At 58.5% G+C, this 19,367-nt stretch overlaps 1 protein-coding gene across 3 annotated transcripts in view; it reads left to right on the top strand.

Moving 5' to 3' along the window:
• Nucleotides 1-2,041: 2,041 nt before the first annotated feature.
• Nucleotides 2,042-19,367, top strand: part of STAT6 (signal transducer and activator of transcription 6) — a 28,631-nt gene continuing 11,305 nt past the window's right edge. The window contains exons 1-5 of one of the 3 annotated variants that reach the window (XM_054012560.1): nt 2,042-2,581; nt 15,130-15,268; nt 15,576-15,714; nt 17,566-17,649; nt 18,219-18,357. In XM_054012560.1, the coding sequence (XP_053868535.1) occupies nt 15,153-15,268; nt 15,576-15,714; nt 17,566-17,649; nt 18,219-18,357 (478 nt within the window). In that variant the 5' untranslated portion in view covers nt 2,042-2,581; nt 15,130-15,152. The remainder of the gene's footprint in view (nt 2,582-15,129; nt 15,269-15,575; nt 15,715-17,565; nt 17,650-18,218; nt 18,358-19,367) is intronic. The other 2 variants (XM_054012559.1, XM_054012558.1) reach the window with 2 other exon arrangements.

The following is a 19,367-nucleotide window of genomic DNA, read 5'->3' as shown; positions in this document are numbered from 1 at the left end:
TGGCCTCGTGCGGTCCGTGGGGGGTGCCCCTTTCAGTGAGACAGCCCTTCTCGGGGGTCCACTCTCTCCCACTGGCCAGAGCCGGCTGCGTCTCTTCAGCTGGGCCTCCGGGTCCGGTTGCTGGGGTATCCATCCTCCAGGCCATCGGCTGGGGTCCCAAGAGAGTTCCCTCTCTGGTCCTCTGCAAAACAAACTCCCTCTCCCCTCCCCTCGTTAAACCAGTAACACCCAGGGAAACTGAGTCCCACCCCCTCCGTATGCAAACCATTGAAACTCCACAGAAAACAAGAAAAAACAAGAAAATCCCACACTTCGTCACACCATGCCATTGCCCCTGGCCAGCCCCTCACTCTAGGGACCGACCCCCCACTCCCCCGCCATGCTCCATTGTCCCTATAGGGACCCCAAAATATGTTTTGCACTGGGCCCACAAAAGGTTAATCCGGTCCTGTGTATGGCTACATGTGTGCATGGATGTATATGTGCATATATGTGTCTGTACATGTATAGCTACACGTGTGCTTGGGTGCATACATGTGTCTGCGTGTACATGGATGGCTATTTGTGGGCAGGGGCGCACCTATGTGTCTGTGTGCATGTACACGTGTGGGTCTGCGTGTCTTTGTGCACATGCGTGTGTCTGCGTGTGACGGGTCACAAGGCATACCTAGAAGGGGAGGGGGAGGTTCTCTGGTCATTTAAGCCTTGATGCAGCGTCTCCAACCCCCCTGAAGCCCAACACTCTCCCCCGAGTGCTCCCCCTTCATTCCAGTCCAGCAGAATGGTCGGTTTCCCGTCAGCGGTGGGAGCGCTGACTGGGACCCAGCCAGCCTGGGCATCGCGCAGCAACAAACACAGGCCAGGCTGCCAATACGGCGCTCTGATGGCCCGACGAATTAACTCCCTAACCGCCCGCACCGGCGGGTCCGGCCTGCCTGACCACGGGCGGACCTGGGGGTGAACCGGGGGCTTCAGCTGAGCGATCATTCCAGCCATCGGGGCACGTTCCCAGGGGCTCACGGGCCTGCCCCGTGGGAGCGGCAGTGAGAACCAGACCTGGTGGATGCGTGATCCAAATGCTGCTGGGGGACGGGACCGGGCAGGCGGGTGGGGAGGGAGCAGATTGGTTTGAGGCAGTGGTTTGATTTCTCAAAGAAGCCCAGGGAGAGGTGGGTGAGCATCTCCCCCCCCCCCCCCCGCTGGCAGGGGGGGCCGCCCCTAGCTGTTGGACTGGACCGGAGCCAAGAGATCAGATCGGATTGCAACTGCTCGCCAGCATTCCTGCGGGCTGCGCCCCTTGGCACCCTGCCACCTCCTTGGCTGCTGCGAGAAAATGAACAAAACTTTCCTCAGGGCGTTCCCTTGCTTGAGCTGGAGCGTGTGTCTGGGAAGCAGGGCGGGGGAGGGGGGAGGGGGGGGAAGGTCGTCCATGGTTCAGGATTCAGGAGCAGCTGTAGTGCAAGGGGAGGGGAGGTGGCAGGACAAGGACAGTGATCGGGCACTCTGTGGTGATAGAGGAGAGGACGAGAGAGATGGGGAATGTCTGGGGATCGGGATGAAAGGGGCACCAATGGCTCAGGACCCAAATAGCAGGAGGGGGCTGGGGGGTAGTGCCGGGCATCACCAGAGCTGTGGGGTGAGGCAGGAGCCCAGGGCTGGGGTAGCAGAGGCTGCGGGTCGGGAGTGAGGGGCACCGGCAGAGCTGGGGGGGGATCCCAGGGCTGGGCTAGCAGGGGCTGCGGGTCGGGAGTGAGGGGCACCGGCAGAGCTGGGGGGAGCCCAGGGCTGGGCTAGCAGGGGCTGCGGGTCGGGGGTGAGGGGCACCGGCAGAGCTGTGGGGAGCCCAGGGCTGGGCTAGCAGGGGCTGCGGGTCGGGAGTGAGGGGCACTGGCAGGGCTGGGGGGAGCCCAGGTCTGGGCTAACAGGGGCTGTGGGTCGGGAGTGAGGGGCACCGGCAGAGCTGGGGGGAGCCCAGGGCTGGGCTAGCAGGGGCTGCGGGTCAGGAGTGAGGGGCACCGGCAGGGCTGTGGGGGATAGCCCAGGGCTGGGCTAGCAGGGGCTGCAGGTCAGGGCAGAGATGCGCTGGCAGACCTGGGAGGCCAAGGGAAGGCCACCGTCCGGCTCAGGCCAGGCCTGCGTCCAGCCGTTCTGCCTTGTCCTCGACCTGCCGAGGGGGCCTGGTGGGGGCACGGCAGGGGCAGCGTGTGCAGGGAGAGGCCTGGAGGGGCAGGGATGGGCTGTGGGCAGGACTCCGGCCAAACCCAGGAGCTGCAAGCGGGGCACAGTACGATCCGCCCCCGCCCCCGTCCGCAGGCCTCCTCCCTCTTCCTGCCTTTCGTTACTTTCAGTTACAGTTTGGAGCCTCTGATGTCAGCCTGCCTGAGCCTCTCCCCGCACCAATCGCCACCTGGCTCCCCAACAAACCCTGCGAAGCCGGAAACCCAACTGCAAACCCAAACTGGGCAGCGGGCAGGGGGGCGGAGAAGCCCTGGCCCCGACCCGCCAGCTCCCACCCCCTCCGGGGCAGGATGGATTAAACAGACGCGTCCCCTTGGCAGCGACGTACGAGGCTCGGCACAAGGTAATGGGGAGGCTGGACGAACGACACCCCCTGGAACGGGGATGGGGCCGAGGGATGGGAGCCGGCCCTGGGACCCGCTGGCCTCTCCAGCCGGGGGCGAGCGTGAGGGTGAGGAAGGGGATCCGATCTCCTGGCGTGGACGGCAGGACCATGCGTCCGAGGAGCGGGCTCGAGGCCTGCACGGGAATGAGGGTCACGCCCTCTGGCTGCCTGGTCAGGCCGCTGCTGTGCGAGTGGTGAAAGCGACGTTTAAAATCTGCAACCTGTTGAGGAAGCTCGCAGCTTCCCTAGGCTGTGTGCCAAGCAGGCGGCTTGCGGAGGGACGGACAGCGAGGGAGGGGGGCCCCGAGCCCTGGAGGTGCTGTTTTATTTACAAACGTTACCCACTCCAGCAGGCAATGAGATTGGGCTGGACTTCGCCCCAGCCCGGGCTGGGGCACCGCTGCTGAGTTTAGAGGGAGTGGGGTCTAGTGGTTAGAACAGGGGGTTGGGAGCCAGGATGCCTGGGGTCTAACCCCCACTCTGGGGTGGGGTCTAGCAGGCTAGGAAAGGGTGGGGTAAGGCTGGGAGCCAGGACTCCTGGGTCCTATCCCCAGCTCGGGGGGCGGGGGGGGGGATGGGGGTGAGGCTGAACCACCCAGGAGCACGTCCCAGCTGGAAGCGTCTCTCTGGAGCGCTCAGCCCCTTGGGTGTTTCTTTTGCGATCACGTGGGTGCAGCTGGGTAATGTCCCTGCTGGGCTACACCCGCTGCCGTGAATCCCAAGAGCTTCCCCCGCAGGAGGGGGCGGGGGTGTCTGTGTGTCTAGCCCTTTAAGGGAAGTCATTGTCCAGCTCCGACCCTGGACACAAGGGATTCTGGGACTTGGAGTCCAGGGGGACCATGGATGTTGTAGGCCGGCCAGCGGTGCATGCTGGGAAAGGGAGCCAGGCTATAAAAGAGCTCCCTTTTTACCACTCCGGGAAAGCCCATAAACGCAAGCGTCGGGAACAGAGTCTGCTGGGAGGAACCGTCCCCAGCTCCTGCTGCTCTTTGGCCGACGCGGGTGTGGTGCGATGAAGATCTGCGACGTAGGCCCACTCCTCTGGGAAGGAGCTAGATGTGGTCCCCCCCCCCCGTCCCCAAGCTCTATGTGCCTGGTGCTTTGCAGGTCTGAGTCCCCTAACCAGAAAAGCCAGTGCTGGTTTCTCCCGCGGCGCCTGCAGCTTGCGAGAGGAATTGCTGGGGGCAGAACTGCTGCGGCATGGGGACGAGCCGGGACCCAAACCAGCACAGTGTCTATAGGGGGAAAACGGGCCTCTCGAGCCCAGGGGGAGAGTTATTTAGGAATGCTGAAGAGGAGGAAGTGAACAGGAAATTGGTGTAGGGTGCTGCCACCCTCCAGTTGGTTCATGTGGCTAAAAAAAAGAGGAAGGCCAGGCAGGGGTAGAAAGCGGAGAGGGAAAAAAGGCTTCGGATCCCTTAAAGTTCCCATTATTCATCTAATGAGGGTCATGTCAGATGTTTGTTAGAAATTCTGCCAGGTGTGATGAAATCATGTGGCAGTGAGTTCCGCAGGCTTGCCGGGGTGTTTTCAAAACCACAGCCAGTGCGCTGTCTGGCGCTGAGAGCACCGATCTCTCCCAAAGTCACCGGTGAGTCTGTGATTACAAACTGCCCTGATCCTCGTGTGGGCTAAAGGCAAGCGCTGGACTCTTAGCTGAGCATCAGGCCCGACTGGGGTCACGTGGGGAAGCCCCGGTCTCTCTCTCTCTGAATCAGCAGGGCTTTCACTGCCGTATGAACTGCCGTCTGTGGCTCTTTCGCTACAATCTGTGGCTTCCCGTCTGCTTCACGCCGTGCAAGGGCGGGGATCTGCCAGGCTGTGAGAGAGAGGTTGGCTTGGCAACTTTCGCACGGCTCTTATCACCCTGAAATCTGAGCCTCGTGGGGCCTGAATCGTCCCTCTCCCCGCAGCGCTGAGAGGGAAACTGAGGCTCGGAGAAGGGGCGTGATGGGACGCTGGTGGTGGAGCCAGGACTAGATCCCAGGTCTCCTGGGCTTTACTCACTGGGAATTCCTTCCTCTGTGAGCGGCTTCCCTGAAATTTCCGCTGGCTTCTCCCTTCCAAGGAAAAAAAAAAAATAAGAAAGTTCTGCCTGCCGGGTGCGTACTATTCCGGGAGCCAAACGGGGTGGGGGGCCTGTGCACGGAGCTGGTCCCTGGCTCACCCCACCGCCCCCGATCCCGAGCGGCGAGCTGCCTCGCCGTGCCAGGAACTGTGGGCGTGCGGGGGACTCGGAGTCATGTGCTGTTCCAAGGAGCGTTGTGGGAGGGGAAGGGCCCAGCTGGCGTGCAGCAGCCCCTCCCCCCCCCCGTCCCTGCAGCCCAGGTGCCTTCCGGCCCAAAGATTGATTGGCGGGGAGGGGTCCGTGGAACCGGAGGGTGGGTGGGTTTGTGCCTCGTGTTGTCAGGAAATGTCAGAGCGTCTCATGAGTAACTGCTGGCAGCCTCCAGTGCTGGGACGCAGCCTTGGCTTCCCACTGCCCTATGACTAAGTAGAAAGCCCGCCGAGGCGCCTCTCCTTCCCAAATGGGCTGTTTCCCCCCTTTCCCCCCTTCACTGGGGGGGCTCAGGGAATGCCCTCCCCATCCTCCTGCCGCGGAGGAGATTAAAATGGCCTCTTCAGCAGCTGCCAGTCACCAGAAAGGGAAGCGAAACCCATTGCCCCGCAGAGGAACCCGGTGGGGGGAGATTCCTGCCCTGGCTGTTCCTCCGAGGCGCCCCCAAACCACGAGGCCATCGCCGCCCGGGTCGCTGGTCCATCGAAACGTGTAACAAGCCGCTGAGACCGCAACGGGCTGACCGGAACGTGATGAGCAGCGGCCGCACGCCCCCCAGGGGGCAGGGAGCAGGAGCCGGGAAACCAGCAGGAAGGCGCGCGCGCCAGCCGCTGCAGACGCACACGGCTTCGTGGATGGCTGATCTCTGAAAGCAGCACGAGCTAGTCCCAGTGCGCTGCGGGGAGACGGGCGTGGCTGGCCAAATTTCAGCTGGCGCAGGATTGGAACTGCAGATTCCCAGCTGGAGCTAAGGGAGTGCTCCCCCTGCCTGCAGCTAGTAGTAGGTCTCTTATCTGCTAGGTGGTCCCGGACACTAGAGGCCAGGGCTGCTGAGGCTCGCCAGCACGGCAGGGGGCTTAAAACACTGAGTAGCAGCCGCCTGGGGTTGGTGCAGTGCCAGGCAGGGTGCGTGATTTCATGAGAGGGCCTGGTGATGGGCACGCACAAGTCCAATGTCCCCTCCCACTGGTGACTGCGTGGTTGATTTGGCCTGTGATGCATCCCTGAGAGACACAAACCCCAGGGGATGTTGTTTCCCGGGAGCTCTCCTTAGGAGGGTTGGGAAAGGGGCCACGGTTTGGACTCGGTTGACACTGATTACTGGCTGTTCTGTACAGGACCAGAGATTGCAGTGGAGAATGGTGGTTACCATGTGAGGCGTAGAATAATAACTTCTCAACAGGGACAGTCGTCAGGGGACAGAATTCACACGCTGCTGAATTGAGGCTGTCTGGGTCCTAGACACAACCCACTCGGAGGGGACACTGTAGTCCTGTCCCTGCACCATAGCCCCACCTTTCATTGGTGTGACCGTGGCTTTTAGAGTCAAGCTAAGCATGGTGGGGAGCTATTGTTTCAGGCTCTTTGCAAACTCAGGTAGGGATGGGTTCCACTCAGGTCCTGTTCTCTAGCTTTTCTTTGCCCATATGAGGGTCAGAAACAGAATGGTGAAGTTCTGATCCCCCCCCGGGACTCTGGGGTCTAGACTATGAAGTAACCCAGCCCTGTGCAGACACATGAATAACACGAGGGGGAAAGGGGTCCAGGAGAGCTGGCTGTATTTTAAAGAAGCCTTATTGAGGTTGCAGGAACAAACATCCCGATGTGTAGAAAGAATAGTAAATGTGGCAGGCGACCAGCTTGGCTTAACAGTGAAATCCTTGCTGACACACACAAGCAGCTTACAAGAAGTGGAAGATTGGACAGATGCCCAGGGAGAAGTATAAAAATATTGCTCAGGCGTGCAGGAGTGAAATCAGGAAGGCCAAATCACACTTGGAGTTGCAGCTAGCAAGGGATATTAAAAGTAACAAGAAGGGTTTCTTCAGGTATGTTAGCAACAAGAAGGTCAAGGAAAGTGTGGGCCCCTTACTGAATGGGGGAGGCAACCTAGTGACAGAGGATGTGGAAAAATCTAATGTACTCAATTATTTTTTGCCTCTGTCTTCACGAACAAGGTCAGCTCCCAGATTGCTGCAATGGGCAGTACAGTATGGGGAGAAGGTGACCAGCCCTCTGTGGAGAAAGAAGTGGTTCAGGACTATTTAGAAAAGCTGGACGAGCACAAGTCCATGGGGCCGGATGCGCTGCATCCGAGGGTGCTAAAGGAGTTGGCGGATGAGATTGCAGAGCCATTAGCCATTATTTTTGAAAACTCATGGCGATCGGGGGAGGTCCCGGATGACTGGAAAAAGGCTAATGTAGTGCCCATCTTTAAAAAAGGGAAGAAGGAGGATCCAGGGAACTACAGGCCAGTCAGCCTCACCTCAGTCCCTGGAAAAATCATGGAGCAGGTCCTCAAGGAATCAATTTTGAAGCACTTAGAGGAGAGGCAAATGATCAGGAACAGTCAGCATGGATTCACCAAGGACAAGTCATGCCTGACTAACCTAATTGCCTTCTGTGAGGAGATAACTGGCTCTGTGGATGAGGGGAAAGCAGTGTATGTGTTATTCCTTGACTTTAGCAAAGCTTTTGATAAGTTTCCCACGTATTCTTGCCAGCAAGTTCAAGAAATATGGGCTGGATGAATGGATTATAAGATGGATAGAAAGCTGGCTAGATCGTCGGGCTCAATGGGTAGTGATCAATGGCTCCATGTCTAGTTGGCAGCCGGTATCAAGTGGCGTGCCCCAAGGGTCGGTCCTGGGGCCGGTTTTGTTCAATATCTTAATTAATGATCTGGAGGATGGCGTGGACTGCACCCTCAGCAAGTTTGCAGATGACACTAAACTGGGAGGAGTGGTAGATATGCTGGAGGGTAGGGATAGGATACAGAGGGACCTAAACAAATTAGAGAGTTGGGCCAAAAGAAATCTGATGAGGTTCACCAAGGTCAAGTGCAGAATCCTGCACGTAGGACGGAAGAATCCTATGCATTGCTACAGACGAGGGACCGAATGGCTAGGCAGCAGTTCTGCAGAAAAGGACCTAGGGGTCACAGTGGATGAGAAGCTGGATATGAGTCAACAGTCTTTCCTTGTTGCCAAGACGGCTAACAGCATTTTGGGCTGTATAAGTAGGGGCATTACCAGCAGATCGAGGGACCTGATCATTCCCCTCTATTCGGCATTGGTGAGGCCTCATCTGGAGTACTGTGTCCAGTTTTGGGCCCCACACTACAAGAAGGATGTGGAAAAATTGGAAAGAGTCCAGCCGAGGGCAACAAAAATGATCAGGGGCTGGAGCACGTGACTTAAGAGGAGAGGCTGAGGGAACTGGGATTGTTTAGTCTGCAGAAGAGAAGAATGAGGGGGGATTTGATAGCAGCCTTCAACTACCTGAAGGGGGGTTCCAAAGAGGATGGAGCTCGGCTGTTCTCAGTGGTGGCAGATGACAGAACAAGGAGCAATGGTCTCAAGTGGCAGTGCGGGAGGTTTAGGTTGGATATTAGGAAACACTATTTCACTAGGAAGGTGGTGAAGCACTGGAATGGGTTCCCTAGGGAGATGGTGGAACCTCCATCCTTAGAGGTTTTTAAGGCCCGGCTTGACAAAGCCCTGGCTGGGATGATTTGGTTGGGATTGGTCCTACTTTGAGCAGGGGATCGGACTAGATACGTCCTGAGGTCTCTTCCAACCCTGCTAGTCTATGATTCTATGTAAGCTTTAAATGGAGGGGGACTGGCTCTTTCTCAGGGGGCTGGGGAGCAAGCTATCCATCTTCTTTCCCCTTTTGGTTCTGTTTAGGTTCTTGCGCATCCCCATGGTATCTGAGCACTGTGCCCTCGGAGTCTCACTCGGTGCCATTCCAGACGGGCAGGGCCATCTGAGAAACCCCCTGTCGCGGAGTATCGGGGGACTCAGGGCCCTGCACCCCCGGCTTCCTGCGATTCACCATGACTCTCAGCCAGCCAGTAAAGCAGAAGGTTTATTTGGATGACAGGAATACAGTCCAAGACAGGTCTTGCAGGCACAGACAACAGGGCCCCCCTCAGTTAGGTCCAGCTTGGGGTCCCAGGGCATGCCAGCCCACCCCCCTTGGGGGGTCAGAGCCATCTCTGCCTCCCAGCCATCTCTCCAGCCTGCTTCCAGCACTCTGCTTTCAGCGACCCCTCCCACAGCCTTTGTTCAGTTTCCCGGGCCCCCCGGAGTCACCTGGCCTTCAACCCCTTCCTGGGTTCTCATGTTACAAGCTCAGGTATGTTCCCTGGGGCAGACTCCCATCCCCCGATGTAGACCATCCTAGTCACACTCCCCTGTCAGCATTCACACACCCCAGCAAGAACAGGCCCAGTTCGTCACATCTCTCCCCCCTTCGAGACCGAACTGAGCAGGGTCACTTTAGCCAGTGACCCGGGGAAGTTCGAACCTACCCCCGTTCCCATGGATGCCCCCGCATCCCTCCCATTCCTTGGTGAGAATTACACCAGGCCCCTCCAGTTTCACGCCCCCCCTTAGGTCGGGGGTGCTTGATGGCACTCGCAGTTTGCATGTGGGAAGGTTTATGCGGCCTGTGCCCTTTCCCCACCCCCATACCTCTGGGGCACCAACTGGGCTGTGGTCTTCTCCCAGCGCTCCAGTCTGGAGGTCTGTGCTTTGGGCTCTCTTGGTTTAGAGCCGCCCTTTTAACCTTGGCCACCCTCCGGAAAGGCTCCTCTATGCTGGGCAAGGGTCCTAAAGCTGTTTTCCCCTTGTCCCAGGCCTTCCTCCCCCTCTGACAGGGGTCACAGGATCCGCAGTACTGTCGGACAGTAACAAAGACCCCAGGCCAATAAAAGCTCCGTAGCAGCCTCTGCTGGGTACGCCAGGTTCCCTGGTGCCCTGAGAGGGGAATGTCATGGGCCCGGCACAGCAGCTGGCGGCGATACTTCTGGGGTACCACCAGCTGCCTCCTGATCCCCCCTGACTCCATTTCCCCTGGGGGAGCCCATTCTCGGTACAGGAACCCCTTCTCCCACAGGAACCTTTTCCGGCCACCTCGTCCCATGGTCTGTACCGCATTGAGGTCGGCTAGGTCCCTTATCTTCCGCAAGGAGGGATCTCTCTGCAACTCGGCCTGGAACTCAGCAGCTGGGACAGGGATGGCCACCTGCTCTTCCTCGCCCGCTGGGCCTGAAGCTGCCGCCTCCCTGAGCCGTGTCCCTGGGCGTTCCCTCCCCACCAGGTTAGGGTCCTGCGCCTCAGGCAAGACACCCCCCCCAAGGCCAGGGCGCAGTGCCCCTCGCCGGCTCTGACTGCGGGTCACAACCAGTGCCTTTTGGGGGTTGCTTGGCCAGTTCTCCAGGTCCCCCCCCATCAATACCTCAGTGGGCAAATACGGGTGTACCCCCACATCCTTGGGGCCCTCCTTGGCCCCCCACTTCAGGTGTACCCTTGCCACGGGCACTTTGACTGGTGTTCCGCCCACCCCCGTCAGGGTCAGGTAGGTGTTGGGCACCACCTGTTCTGGGGCCACCACCTCGGGCCGGGCCAGCGTCACCTCTGCGCCCGTATCCCAGTATCCATTGACCTTCCTCCCATCCACCTCCAGGGGAACAAGGTACTCTCTCCGGAGGGACAGCCCCGCGCCCACCGTATAAACCAAAAACCCTGAGTCTGGGGCATCCAGCCCCCTAGAGGAGCTGGCCTGGGGCCCTTCTCTCTCTTGAGCAGTTGATAAGCTGCCAGCCCCTCTTGCGTGGGAAGCCTGCCCCTCGTCCGTCTGGGCCTCTACCAAGTTAACCCGGTGCGGGTTCGGTCTGCTCAGTCTGTCCTTGAGCTTGGGGCACTGGGCCCGAACGTGGCCTCTTCGGCCGCAGTAATAGCAGCTCAGGTCCCGTGGGTCCCCTCGAGCCGGTCGGTTGTCCCTGATGCTGGGCATTCCCCGTGGGAGGGGATTCCCCATATTCCCCCTTTGGGAGGTCCCAGGGTGACTCTCTCTCTGCATCGCGGCGGGCCTGTTCCTTTGGGGCTCCTCCCTGCCACCCCCTGACCGGCTCTTTACAAACTCATCAGCCAGCTGCCTGGCGTGTCGTGGGTTCTCTGGCTTTCTGTCCACCAACCACAGCCTCAGGTCGGATGGGCACCGCTCATACAGTTGCTCCAGTACCAGCAGTTTAATCAGGTCCTCCTTCGTCTGGGCCCCACCAGCCCACTTGCTGGCGTATCTTTCCATGCGGACGGCTAGTTGCAGATATGAGATCTCAGGGGTTTTATCTTGACTCCGGAACCTTTCCCGGTACATCTCAGGAGTCAGCCCAAACTCACGTAGCAGGGCCTTTTTGAATAGTTCGTAGTCCCCTTTCTCTGCCTCTCCCAGTTGGCGGTACAATGCCACGGCTTTGGGGTCCAGTAAGGGGGTAAGGACCCGGAGTCTGTCCGCGGGATCAACCCGGTGCAGCTCGCAGGCCGTCTCAAAGGCCTCCAGGAAGTCATCCATGTCCTCCCCCTCCTTGTATGGGGCCATGATGCACTTATCAAAGCTCCGTGCAGTCCTGGGTCCCCCCTCACTCACCGCAGCCGGGGGTTCGCTGCCCTTCAATCTCGCCAGTTCCAGGTCATGCTGACGCTGTCTCTCATTCTCCTCCCGTTCATGCTGTCTCTGTCTCTCTTCACGCTGATGCTGTCTCTCTTTCTCCTCCCGTTCACGCTGATGCTGTCTCTCTTTCTCCTCCCGTTCATGCTGTCTCTGTCGTTCACGATCCTCCAGCTCTCTCTGTTTTAGCTCTTTCTCCCATTCCAGCCAATTCCGCTCCACGGATGCCGAACGTCGCCGGGAGGATCCTCTGCTGGCTGGCGGGCTTCGCCGGGGGGATCCCCTGCTGGCCGGGGGGGGTCACGGCGCCTTCGGTATTTGCTGGGCTCCTCCCCACCCTTCCCCTAGGCATAGGAAGGAGGGGTCTCGGGAAGCCCTCAGCAGCCAGCTGACCACTCCCAGCTGGGACAGACACTGGTGCCTGCGCTGCATTTGCCAGGCTGCTTCCCTGAGACACAGGGATCAGTTCATTTGCGCGATCTTCCGCCTCCAGCTGGGCAATGAGCTGTTCTTTGGTGAGCCTCCCAATTCGCAGCCGCCTCTGCTTGCACAGCTCCACCAGGTCGCTCTTAAGCCACTTGGCATACATCTTCCTGCTGGCCACTCACCGGCCTGTGTGCTCACAGCTCCCCACAGTTCCCAGGGGGACCCCTAGTGTGCCAGCCCTTCTCGAGGTCACCGCCTCTCTGCCAGGGTCGAGCTGCAGACTCCTCCGCCCCTGGGACCACTCGCTGCGATCCCCCCGGGGGACCCTGTTACTGCAAAAGTCCTTCTCGCTGGTCACACACTCCCAGGGGTAATAACCGTCTCTCTCCCACTCTTCAGCAGGCCTGGTCCCCGTCAATCCCCCTTCGTTTTACTGCTCCCCAGTCACTTACTGCAGGAAGCGCCGTCCACGGGGTGCAGTAGATCCCGCCGCTGCCACCAGTTGTCGCGGAGTATCGGGGGACTCAGGGCCCTGCACCCCCGGCTTCCTGCGATTCACCATGACTCTCAGCCAGCCAGTAAAGCAGAAGGTTTATTTGGATGACAGGAATACAGTCCAAGACAGGTCTTGCAGGCACAGACAACAGGGCCCCCCTCAGTTAGGTCCAGCTTGGGGTCCCAGGGCATGCCAGCCCACCCCCCTTGGGGGGTCAGAGCCATCTCTGCCTCCCAGCCATCTCTCCAGCCTGCTTCCAGCACTCTGCTTTCAGCGACCCCTCCCACAGCCTTTGTTCAGTTTCCCGGGCCCCCCGGAGTCACCTGGCCTTCAACCCCTTCCTGGGTTCTCATGTTACAAGCTCAGGTATGTTCCCTGGGGCAGACTCCCATCCCCCGATGTAGACCATCCTAGTCACACTCCCCTGTCAGCATTCACACACCCCAGCAAGAACAGGCCCAGTTCGTCACACCCCCGCATCCGCCAGTGCTGGAAGTTTCCTCAGCGTAGTGCTGACATAAGGGCCCTGTGCCACGTCCCGCTCTCCTGCTCCCAGCCACCCCCCGTGTACAAGGCAGAGCTGGCATGGCTGGCGCAGATTGGGTTACAGCTTATTTTCTGCCCCAGGGCCCACGTGATGGGAGGTAGATGGGGCGGGGGGCACGGCCGGAGCGCACTGCACGGTGGCTATCCTCCACTGCCAGGCCCACGGCGCAGCGTCTGTGTTGAACCGAGCTTTGCAAAGCGGGAGGAGATCGCTGGGGCGAACCCGAGGGTATTTACCAGCGGGCGCTGGCTCCGTTCCTGTGGGCTGAGCCCTTGCGGCATTGGGAGATTGGAGTTATCTGACAATCTTGCATTCGGGCCAGTATCCCTTGGTCAAAAATTAACCCGTTCCGGGAATCCCCGGGCCCAGCTCGCGCCGGGGCAGCGGCATTGCCAGCTTTACGCCAAGGGCTGAGGCCCGGAGGAGACAGGTGAGATTGAAGGGCTTTGCTTCTTCCCTGAGTGGCTTCTCCACAAAAGGATTCTCCCCACTCCTCCGCCCCCGGCCGAAGGCGTGCAAAGTGGGTGGCACACGCTAGCAGATCAGAAGCCTTTTCCATCTGCTCGGCAGGCGCGTAGGCGACGGCGCGAGCAGCAAAGGGAGAGAAAGGGCCTGGGTTTTTGCCAGCGTCACCCGTCAGCCGCACAAAGCTACTTCCCCAAAGCAGGCAAGCCTGGCGGGTTTTGTTTGTTTCCTCTGAGATGCTGCTTAATGTTGTAATCCTGGTCTGGTTTCCTGGCCTTGCCCGTGGCCTCCTCGAGGTCTTTGCAGACTCCGCCTCTTCTCGTACTTTGCCTCTGTTATTGTTTGGTAACAGCCGCTAGTTGGGGCCCTCGGTCGCCATCTCCCGGGCCCCTGGCTGCTCGCTCTCGCACGTAGCCCGAGCCCAGATCCGCTCCTCGGCTTGGATCCCAGAGGGAGCAAAATCCGGCCAGGGTTTCCACTCACTGCCTCCCGTCCGAGCAGCGACGTGCAAAAGATCTGTCCTGAGAGGAAGAAATAACAGGGCCAGATCAGGAGCTGGTGCAAACCGGAGCAGCTGTATGGAAACCGAGGGGTGGTGAGGCTGATATACACCAACTGAGGATCTGGCCTGAAATGTCTGTCTGTTTGCAAACGGAGTGTCCTGCTGCAGGGCCCCCGGTGGGATTTGCCTGCTGGGAACCGACAGCAGAACTTGCCCCACTACTGAACCCTGGGAGGAATCAGGGGACACAAGGAATGCAAGACTGGTCCGGATCCTTGATCTGTCTGTCTCCACCACAGGCCAGGACCTGAGACTTTAGGAGGTGACGAAACCTCTGCAGGAAGCAGATAGAGAATAACCTGTCTCTGGGGGAAGTTTCTTCCTGACCTCCAGAAGTTAGAGGGTGGCATTTGTCCTGAACCATGAGGATTTATAGCCCGGCCACAACTCTTCCCATTACAGCTCTTGTTCTATAAACGGTCGTGCGTTCTTGGGTTCCAAGAAATCTCGCCAGTGAATCCCACCACCTCGTTAAGTGTTGCCGGGATGGTGGGCGGCGGGGGGAGGGGGCGCTCCCCAGGGGCCAGATGCTTCCACGCTGGGGGAGATAAGGGAGGACTGGTGCAAGGGAGGTGGGTGGGCAGGGGGTAACAAGCTTTGGAAATTATTGTCCGCCACTTGAGCCGATAGGGGGGTCCCAGTGACAGCTAAGCAGGGCTAGATGGGACAGATGTGCTGCCAGCCCCACATGCCCCAACTCCCTCTGACCTATCTAGACCTGTCTTAGGTACTTCTCTGCCCCCCTACATTACTGTAGTATCTGAGCATCAACCTTTGAGGTATTTATCCCCACAATCTCCCCTGTGAGGCAGTGCTATTCTCCCTGTTGTAGAGATGGGGAAACTTTCCCAAGGTCACGCAGCGGCGGAGCAGGGAATTGAACCAGGGTCTAACCGGGTCACCCATTCTTTCTTTATAATTTGTCGCTGGCCCCAGCACATAATAGCGATGCTGAGCTCTTCTCTTCGAAGCACTTTGCAGAGGAGGTCAGTAGCACTATCCCCCAATTCACAGACGGGGCGAAACTGAGGCATGGAGAGGGGAAGTGACTTGCCCAAGGCCACTCAGGAGGTCAGCGGCAGAGCTGGAAATAGAGCCCGTGTTTCCTGAGGTCTAGTTCAGGATTCTCTCTCTCTCTCCACTCGGCCACGCTGCTCTTCCCAGGGGTCCCTGAGGGAGAAGCCAGGGACTCGGGTCGTTTGCCGGGAAGGCTTGAGGGGTTAACCATGGATAGCTGTAGGCCTGGCTCACGCCGCCCTCTCCTGTCTATTTTTAGCCCCGTAGGCGGCCGGCTCCAAGATGTCTCTGTGGAGCCTCGTCTCGCACATGCCTCCGGAGCACTTCAGCAGCCTCTTCGGGGAGTTCCCATGCGACCTGCGCAACCTGCTGGCCGACTGGCTGGAAAACCAGCCGTGGTGAGTGCAGAACGCCCATCCCGCGCCACTCAGGACCCGCCCCACTGCCTACGACGAACGCCCCGCTGCCCGGCCTCGCCTGGGCCTCCCAGCTTGTCTGCGGAAGCTCACGGCAGGAGGAATCCGAGTGGTTCCTTCCTCCTGGAGGAGCGGAGCAGTGTCTCCCGCTCAGAAAATCCCGAGTTGGGCCCCGAAGTCGTGAGACATCCCAGTCAAGGTTGGGTTCTTCCAGTTGGCCTGGCCAGGGGAGGCCGGGATGTTTTCACTCGTTCATTTCTCCCTCACTTTCTCTTTCCTCCACCGCCAGGGAGTTCATCACCGGCGCCGACTCCTTCTGCACCAGCGCGGCCGGCGCACTGCTCTCCGCCATGGTGGAAAAGCTTCGCAGCCTTGCCGGTGGCAACGGGCAGCAATGTCAGGTCCTCCAGCACATTAGTAACCTGGAGGTATGGCCTGGAGGGTGTGTGTGAATGGGGGGGTCAGGGTATTGCTATGGAAACAGCATGGGGGGGTCATCAAGCCATGGTTGGGAGTGTGTTACATGGCAAAGGGAGCCAGGAATGCCTGAGTTGCCGGTTTGAATCCCCCTTGGAGCATCAGCGGTCAACAGCTGTTCTCCTCTGATAGCTATTGCATGGGCCTCCCTGTTCTACATGCAATGAGTTTACAGGGACTCAGCTCAGCTCCCAGCAGGACAGATCCCCCAGCCAAGGACTGACTGAGCCAATGAATTAACTTGTTCTCTCCAGGGCACAAGTATGGGCAAAGGGACCCTGGCCACATCTGCTCAGGGGATCGATATTTATTTTGGTTTATAGCCCCCCAGCCAACCCCCTGCCCCCATGGCTTTGGTCTGGACACCATTTAACATTCACGCTCAACAGCGCCTCCCACTGCAGCATCAAATATTACAGCCAATGTTACCCCCTCCCCCCAATGACTTTTTTGGGGCCAAGCAAATGTTGCATTTTGGGTGACGCTCTTGGGTTTGGGTTTTTTTTTTAATGACTGCCAATGTTTTGATTAAAAATGTGTGGGATTTTTGGTTTAGTTTTTATTTAAAATGTTGCGGGGAGTGGGGTTGGCTCTCAAAAACCAAAGTGTGTTTTGTTTTGTTTTTACTGAAAACTTGGAAAGTTTTTGGTTTTCATCGATCAAATGACATCTTTTTTTTTTTTCCCTCCTAGGAAATTAAAAAAAAAAATCTTTGAAATTTCCCCACCAAAAAAAATCATTGAGTTCTATTCAATACAAAGAGGGAATTAAATCTTGGATCAAACTATCCTTTTCCCTGGAAGAAATGTAAGCCCTGACTGGGCCATGAGCAGTACATGGACACAGGGCTTTCCGTAAACGATTGGGGTTTTCCTGAAGATATATTTTGAAATATTAGCTCTATCTTATGTTACGTGCCTGGAGTACTTTAGTGCTAATATCAGAGTCTTCAGTAGCTTAAAATCACAGCTGCTGGGTGGCCAGTCTTGGAACGTTTACAACAGACTTTTCGGTTTTGATATTTAGCTTGTTTGGAATATTCCGAGAGGGTCAAAAAACCAACTGGAGCACGTCAGGAAATTTGAGCTGAAATGCTTTTTGGTCAGAAAACGTCAATTCCTTAGAACGGAAATCGTTCACGAGACAGGGGATCATTTCAACAAAGCTCCTGATTTGAAAACTTGCCAAATGGTTTTTGATTCTCCGCCCCCCTCCCCCCCCGTCGATTCGAAACAAGTTTTTTGCTTTTGCCATTTTAGTTATTTTATATGAACAAAATAAATGTCTCCGTTTAAAAAGTCAAAATCAAAACAAAACATTTTCAAGCTGTTGAAATGAAACTTTCCGACTGAGCCACTCCAGGGTTGGTTTTTTTTTTTTTTTTTTTTTTCTGGATTATTGATTGGCAAAAATGTTCAAGATTTTGAATTTTCAGAGGAAAAACTCTGAAACCTCAAACTCTTGTGAGATGGGAAAACCATTTCTCACCCAACCCTGTAACCAACCCCACTTGGGCCGACAGCCGAATTTGAACCTACAGAGGTCAAACCCTGAGCCTCTGTCGTTTGAAACACTGGTATCTATAGCGGCCTTATCAGCCCCTCTGTGGGAGACAAAGACCTGTGGGCGCCTAGCTGTGGTTAGACCCGCAGCCACGGAATTTTCCACTCGCGCCCACGAGCAGGTGCTGTTTTGCACCAATTTGCACAAGTGCGACTGAGGACGCAGGGTGCTGGAGGCAGGGGGAGTGTGGGAATTCTCCCGCTATGAATGCTAACCATGTCCCCACCCCGCTGTTCCAGAACACGTATCGGAGAGACCCGCTGAGGCTGGTGGCAATCGTGAAAGGAATTCTGGAGGGCGAGAGAGCTGCCTTGCTCAAACGGGTCAGTGACTCACGCCTGCACGTGCACACACCCAGGCTAAGCGACGGCACCTTGTCCTCCATCCCAGCCTGTAGCTTTGCCCAGCCCCTCTGCAGCTGGGTGGCAGATGGTGTCCGTCAGCCTGTGCGTAGGCTGGGGAGGATTTGGGCCCTAGACGGAGGGTGCATCATGTGCCTGTCAGCCCCATTGGCCCGTTATCAGTTGGCGGGCGTAGGGATCTGTACAAGGTGATTTCCCAGGGGACTGCGGGGGCACGGCTAGGTAGATGCCCCTTGGATTACAAAGGGCCTTGTGGTCTCCTTGCTGGTCCCACGTGGGTCTCGGAGCCACGGGACAGCCAGCAGCGGCTCCGGCCACGTGGTTTGTGGGATGATCGCTCACCTCTGGGTAAATGAGGCCATCCTAGGGAAATGCCTGACGCCAAAGCATCAGAGCTTAAAAAGCCGCAGGATCCCGGTGGGGGACCCGGTTCCCTGCGGGGATGGGGAGGTCGTCCCGCCACAGGGGGGCTAGTGGGGGGGGGAGATTCAGCCCACGTTTCACCCCCACCCCCTTTGCCGTTCCCCTAGGATCGCCAGCTGCCGCTCAGCTTCCACCGCAGGCAGGAGGAGCTGAAGTTCGGGCTGGACCTGCAGAGGCTCCAGCACCGAGTTGGGGAGATCCAGGTGCTCCAGGAACGGTGGAAGCAGATGGGAGAGGGGACCAGAGGTGAGAGGGGCGAGGGGAGGCTGTGGGAGGGGCTGGAGGAGTGAAGAGGGGGCAGAGTTGGGAAGGGCTGGAAGGGGATTGGACGACAGAGGGTGGGCGGGGCTAGAGGTATGCAGAGGGGGTGGAGTTGTGGGGGCTGGAAGGGGATTGGAGGGGGAGAGGGTGGGAGAGGCTGGAAGGGGATTGGTGGGGGAGAGGGTGGGAGGGGCTGGAGGAGTGAAGAGGGGGTGGAGTTGGGAGGGGCTGGAAGGGGATTGGCGGGGGAGAGGGTGGGAGGGGGTGGGAGGGGCTGGAAGGGGATTGGTGGGGGAGAGGGTGGGAGGGGCTGGAGGAGTGAAGAGGGGGTGGAGTTGGGAGGGGCTGGAAGGGGATTGGCGGGGGAGAGGGTGGGAGGGGCTGGAAGGGGATTGGCGGGGGAGAGGGTGGGAGGGGCTGGAGGAGTGAAGAGGGGGTGGAGTTGGGAGGGGCTGGAAGGGGATTGGACGGCAGCGGGTGGGCGGGGCTAGAGGTGTGCAGAGGGGGTGGAGTTGGGGGCGGTGCACCGGGACGTGTCTCCCCAGCTCTGACCTTGACCCAGCTTCCCTGACACAAACCCCAGTGACCACGCTAATTATGCAATTGCCATGGCAACGGCTGGACAGGCCCCGCCAGAGCCATCTGGCCCCCGGCTGGATTTGTTCCCTCCACCCTGCCTGGTTCTAAATGTGCCCCCAGCCCAGCTCGGCCTCCCTGCTAGGCATGTGGCCCCCCAGCTCTTCCTTCGGGGGGGGTTGCTGGTCCCTCAGCTCCATTTTCTCTCTCTCCCTTCAGTCCCGCTCCGCTCCATGTCCCGACCCCAGACACGTCCCCTCTCCCCGCTCAGAGCAGGGAGCCGGCTTCTCTCCTGTCCCTTTGCCTGGCCCTCTGCCGGGCCGAGCCCCCCGTCCCCCACGCGGCGTTCCTGACAATCACAGCCCCGTGTGGGAGATGTGGCTGCGGCTCGTTTAACCTCCCCCCGATCAGCACCCGCT

Source organism: Malaclemys terrapin, chromosome 23, assembly GCF_027887155.1.
Source record: "Malaclemys terrapin pileata isolate rMalTer1 chromosome 23, rMalTer1.hap1, whole genome shotgun sequence".
Classification (NCBI taxonomy): Eukaryota; Metazoa; Chordata; order Testudines; family Emydidae; genus Malaclemys; species Malaclemys terrapin.
Note: the sequence above shows the minus strand (reverse complement) of the source record. Positions and strands in the feature narration are given on the sequence as shown.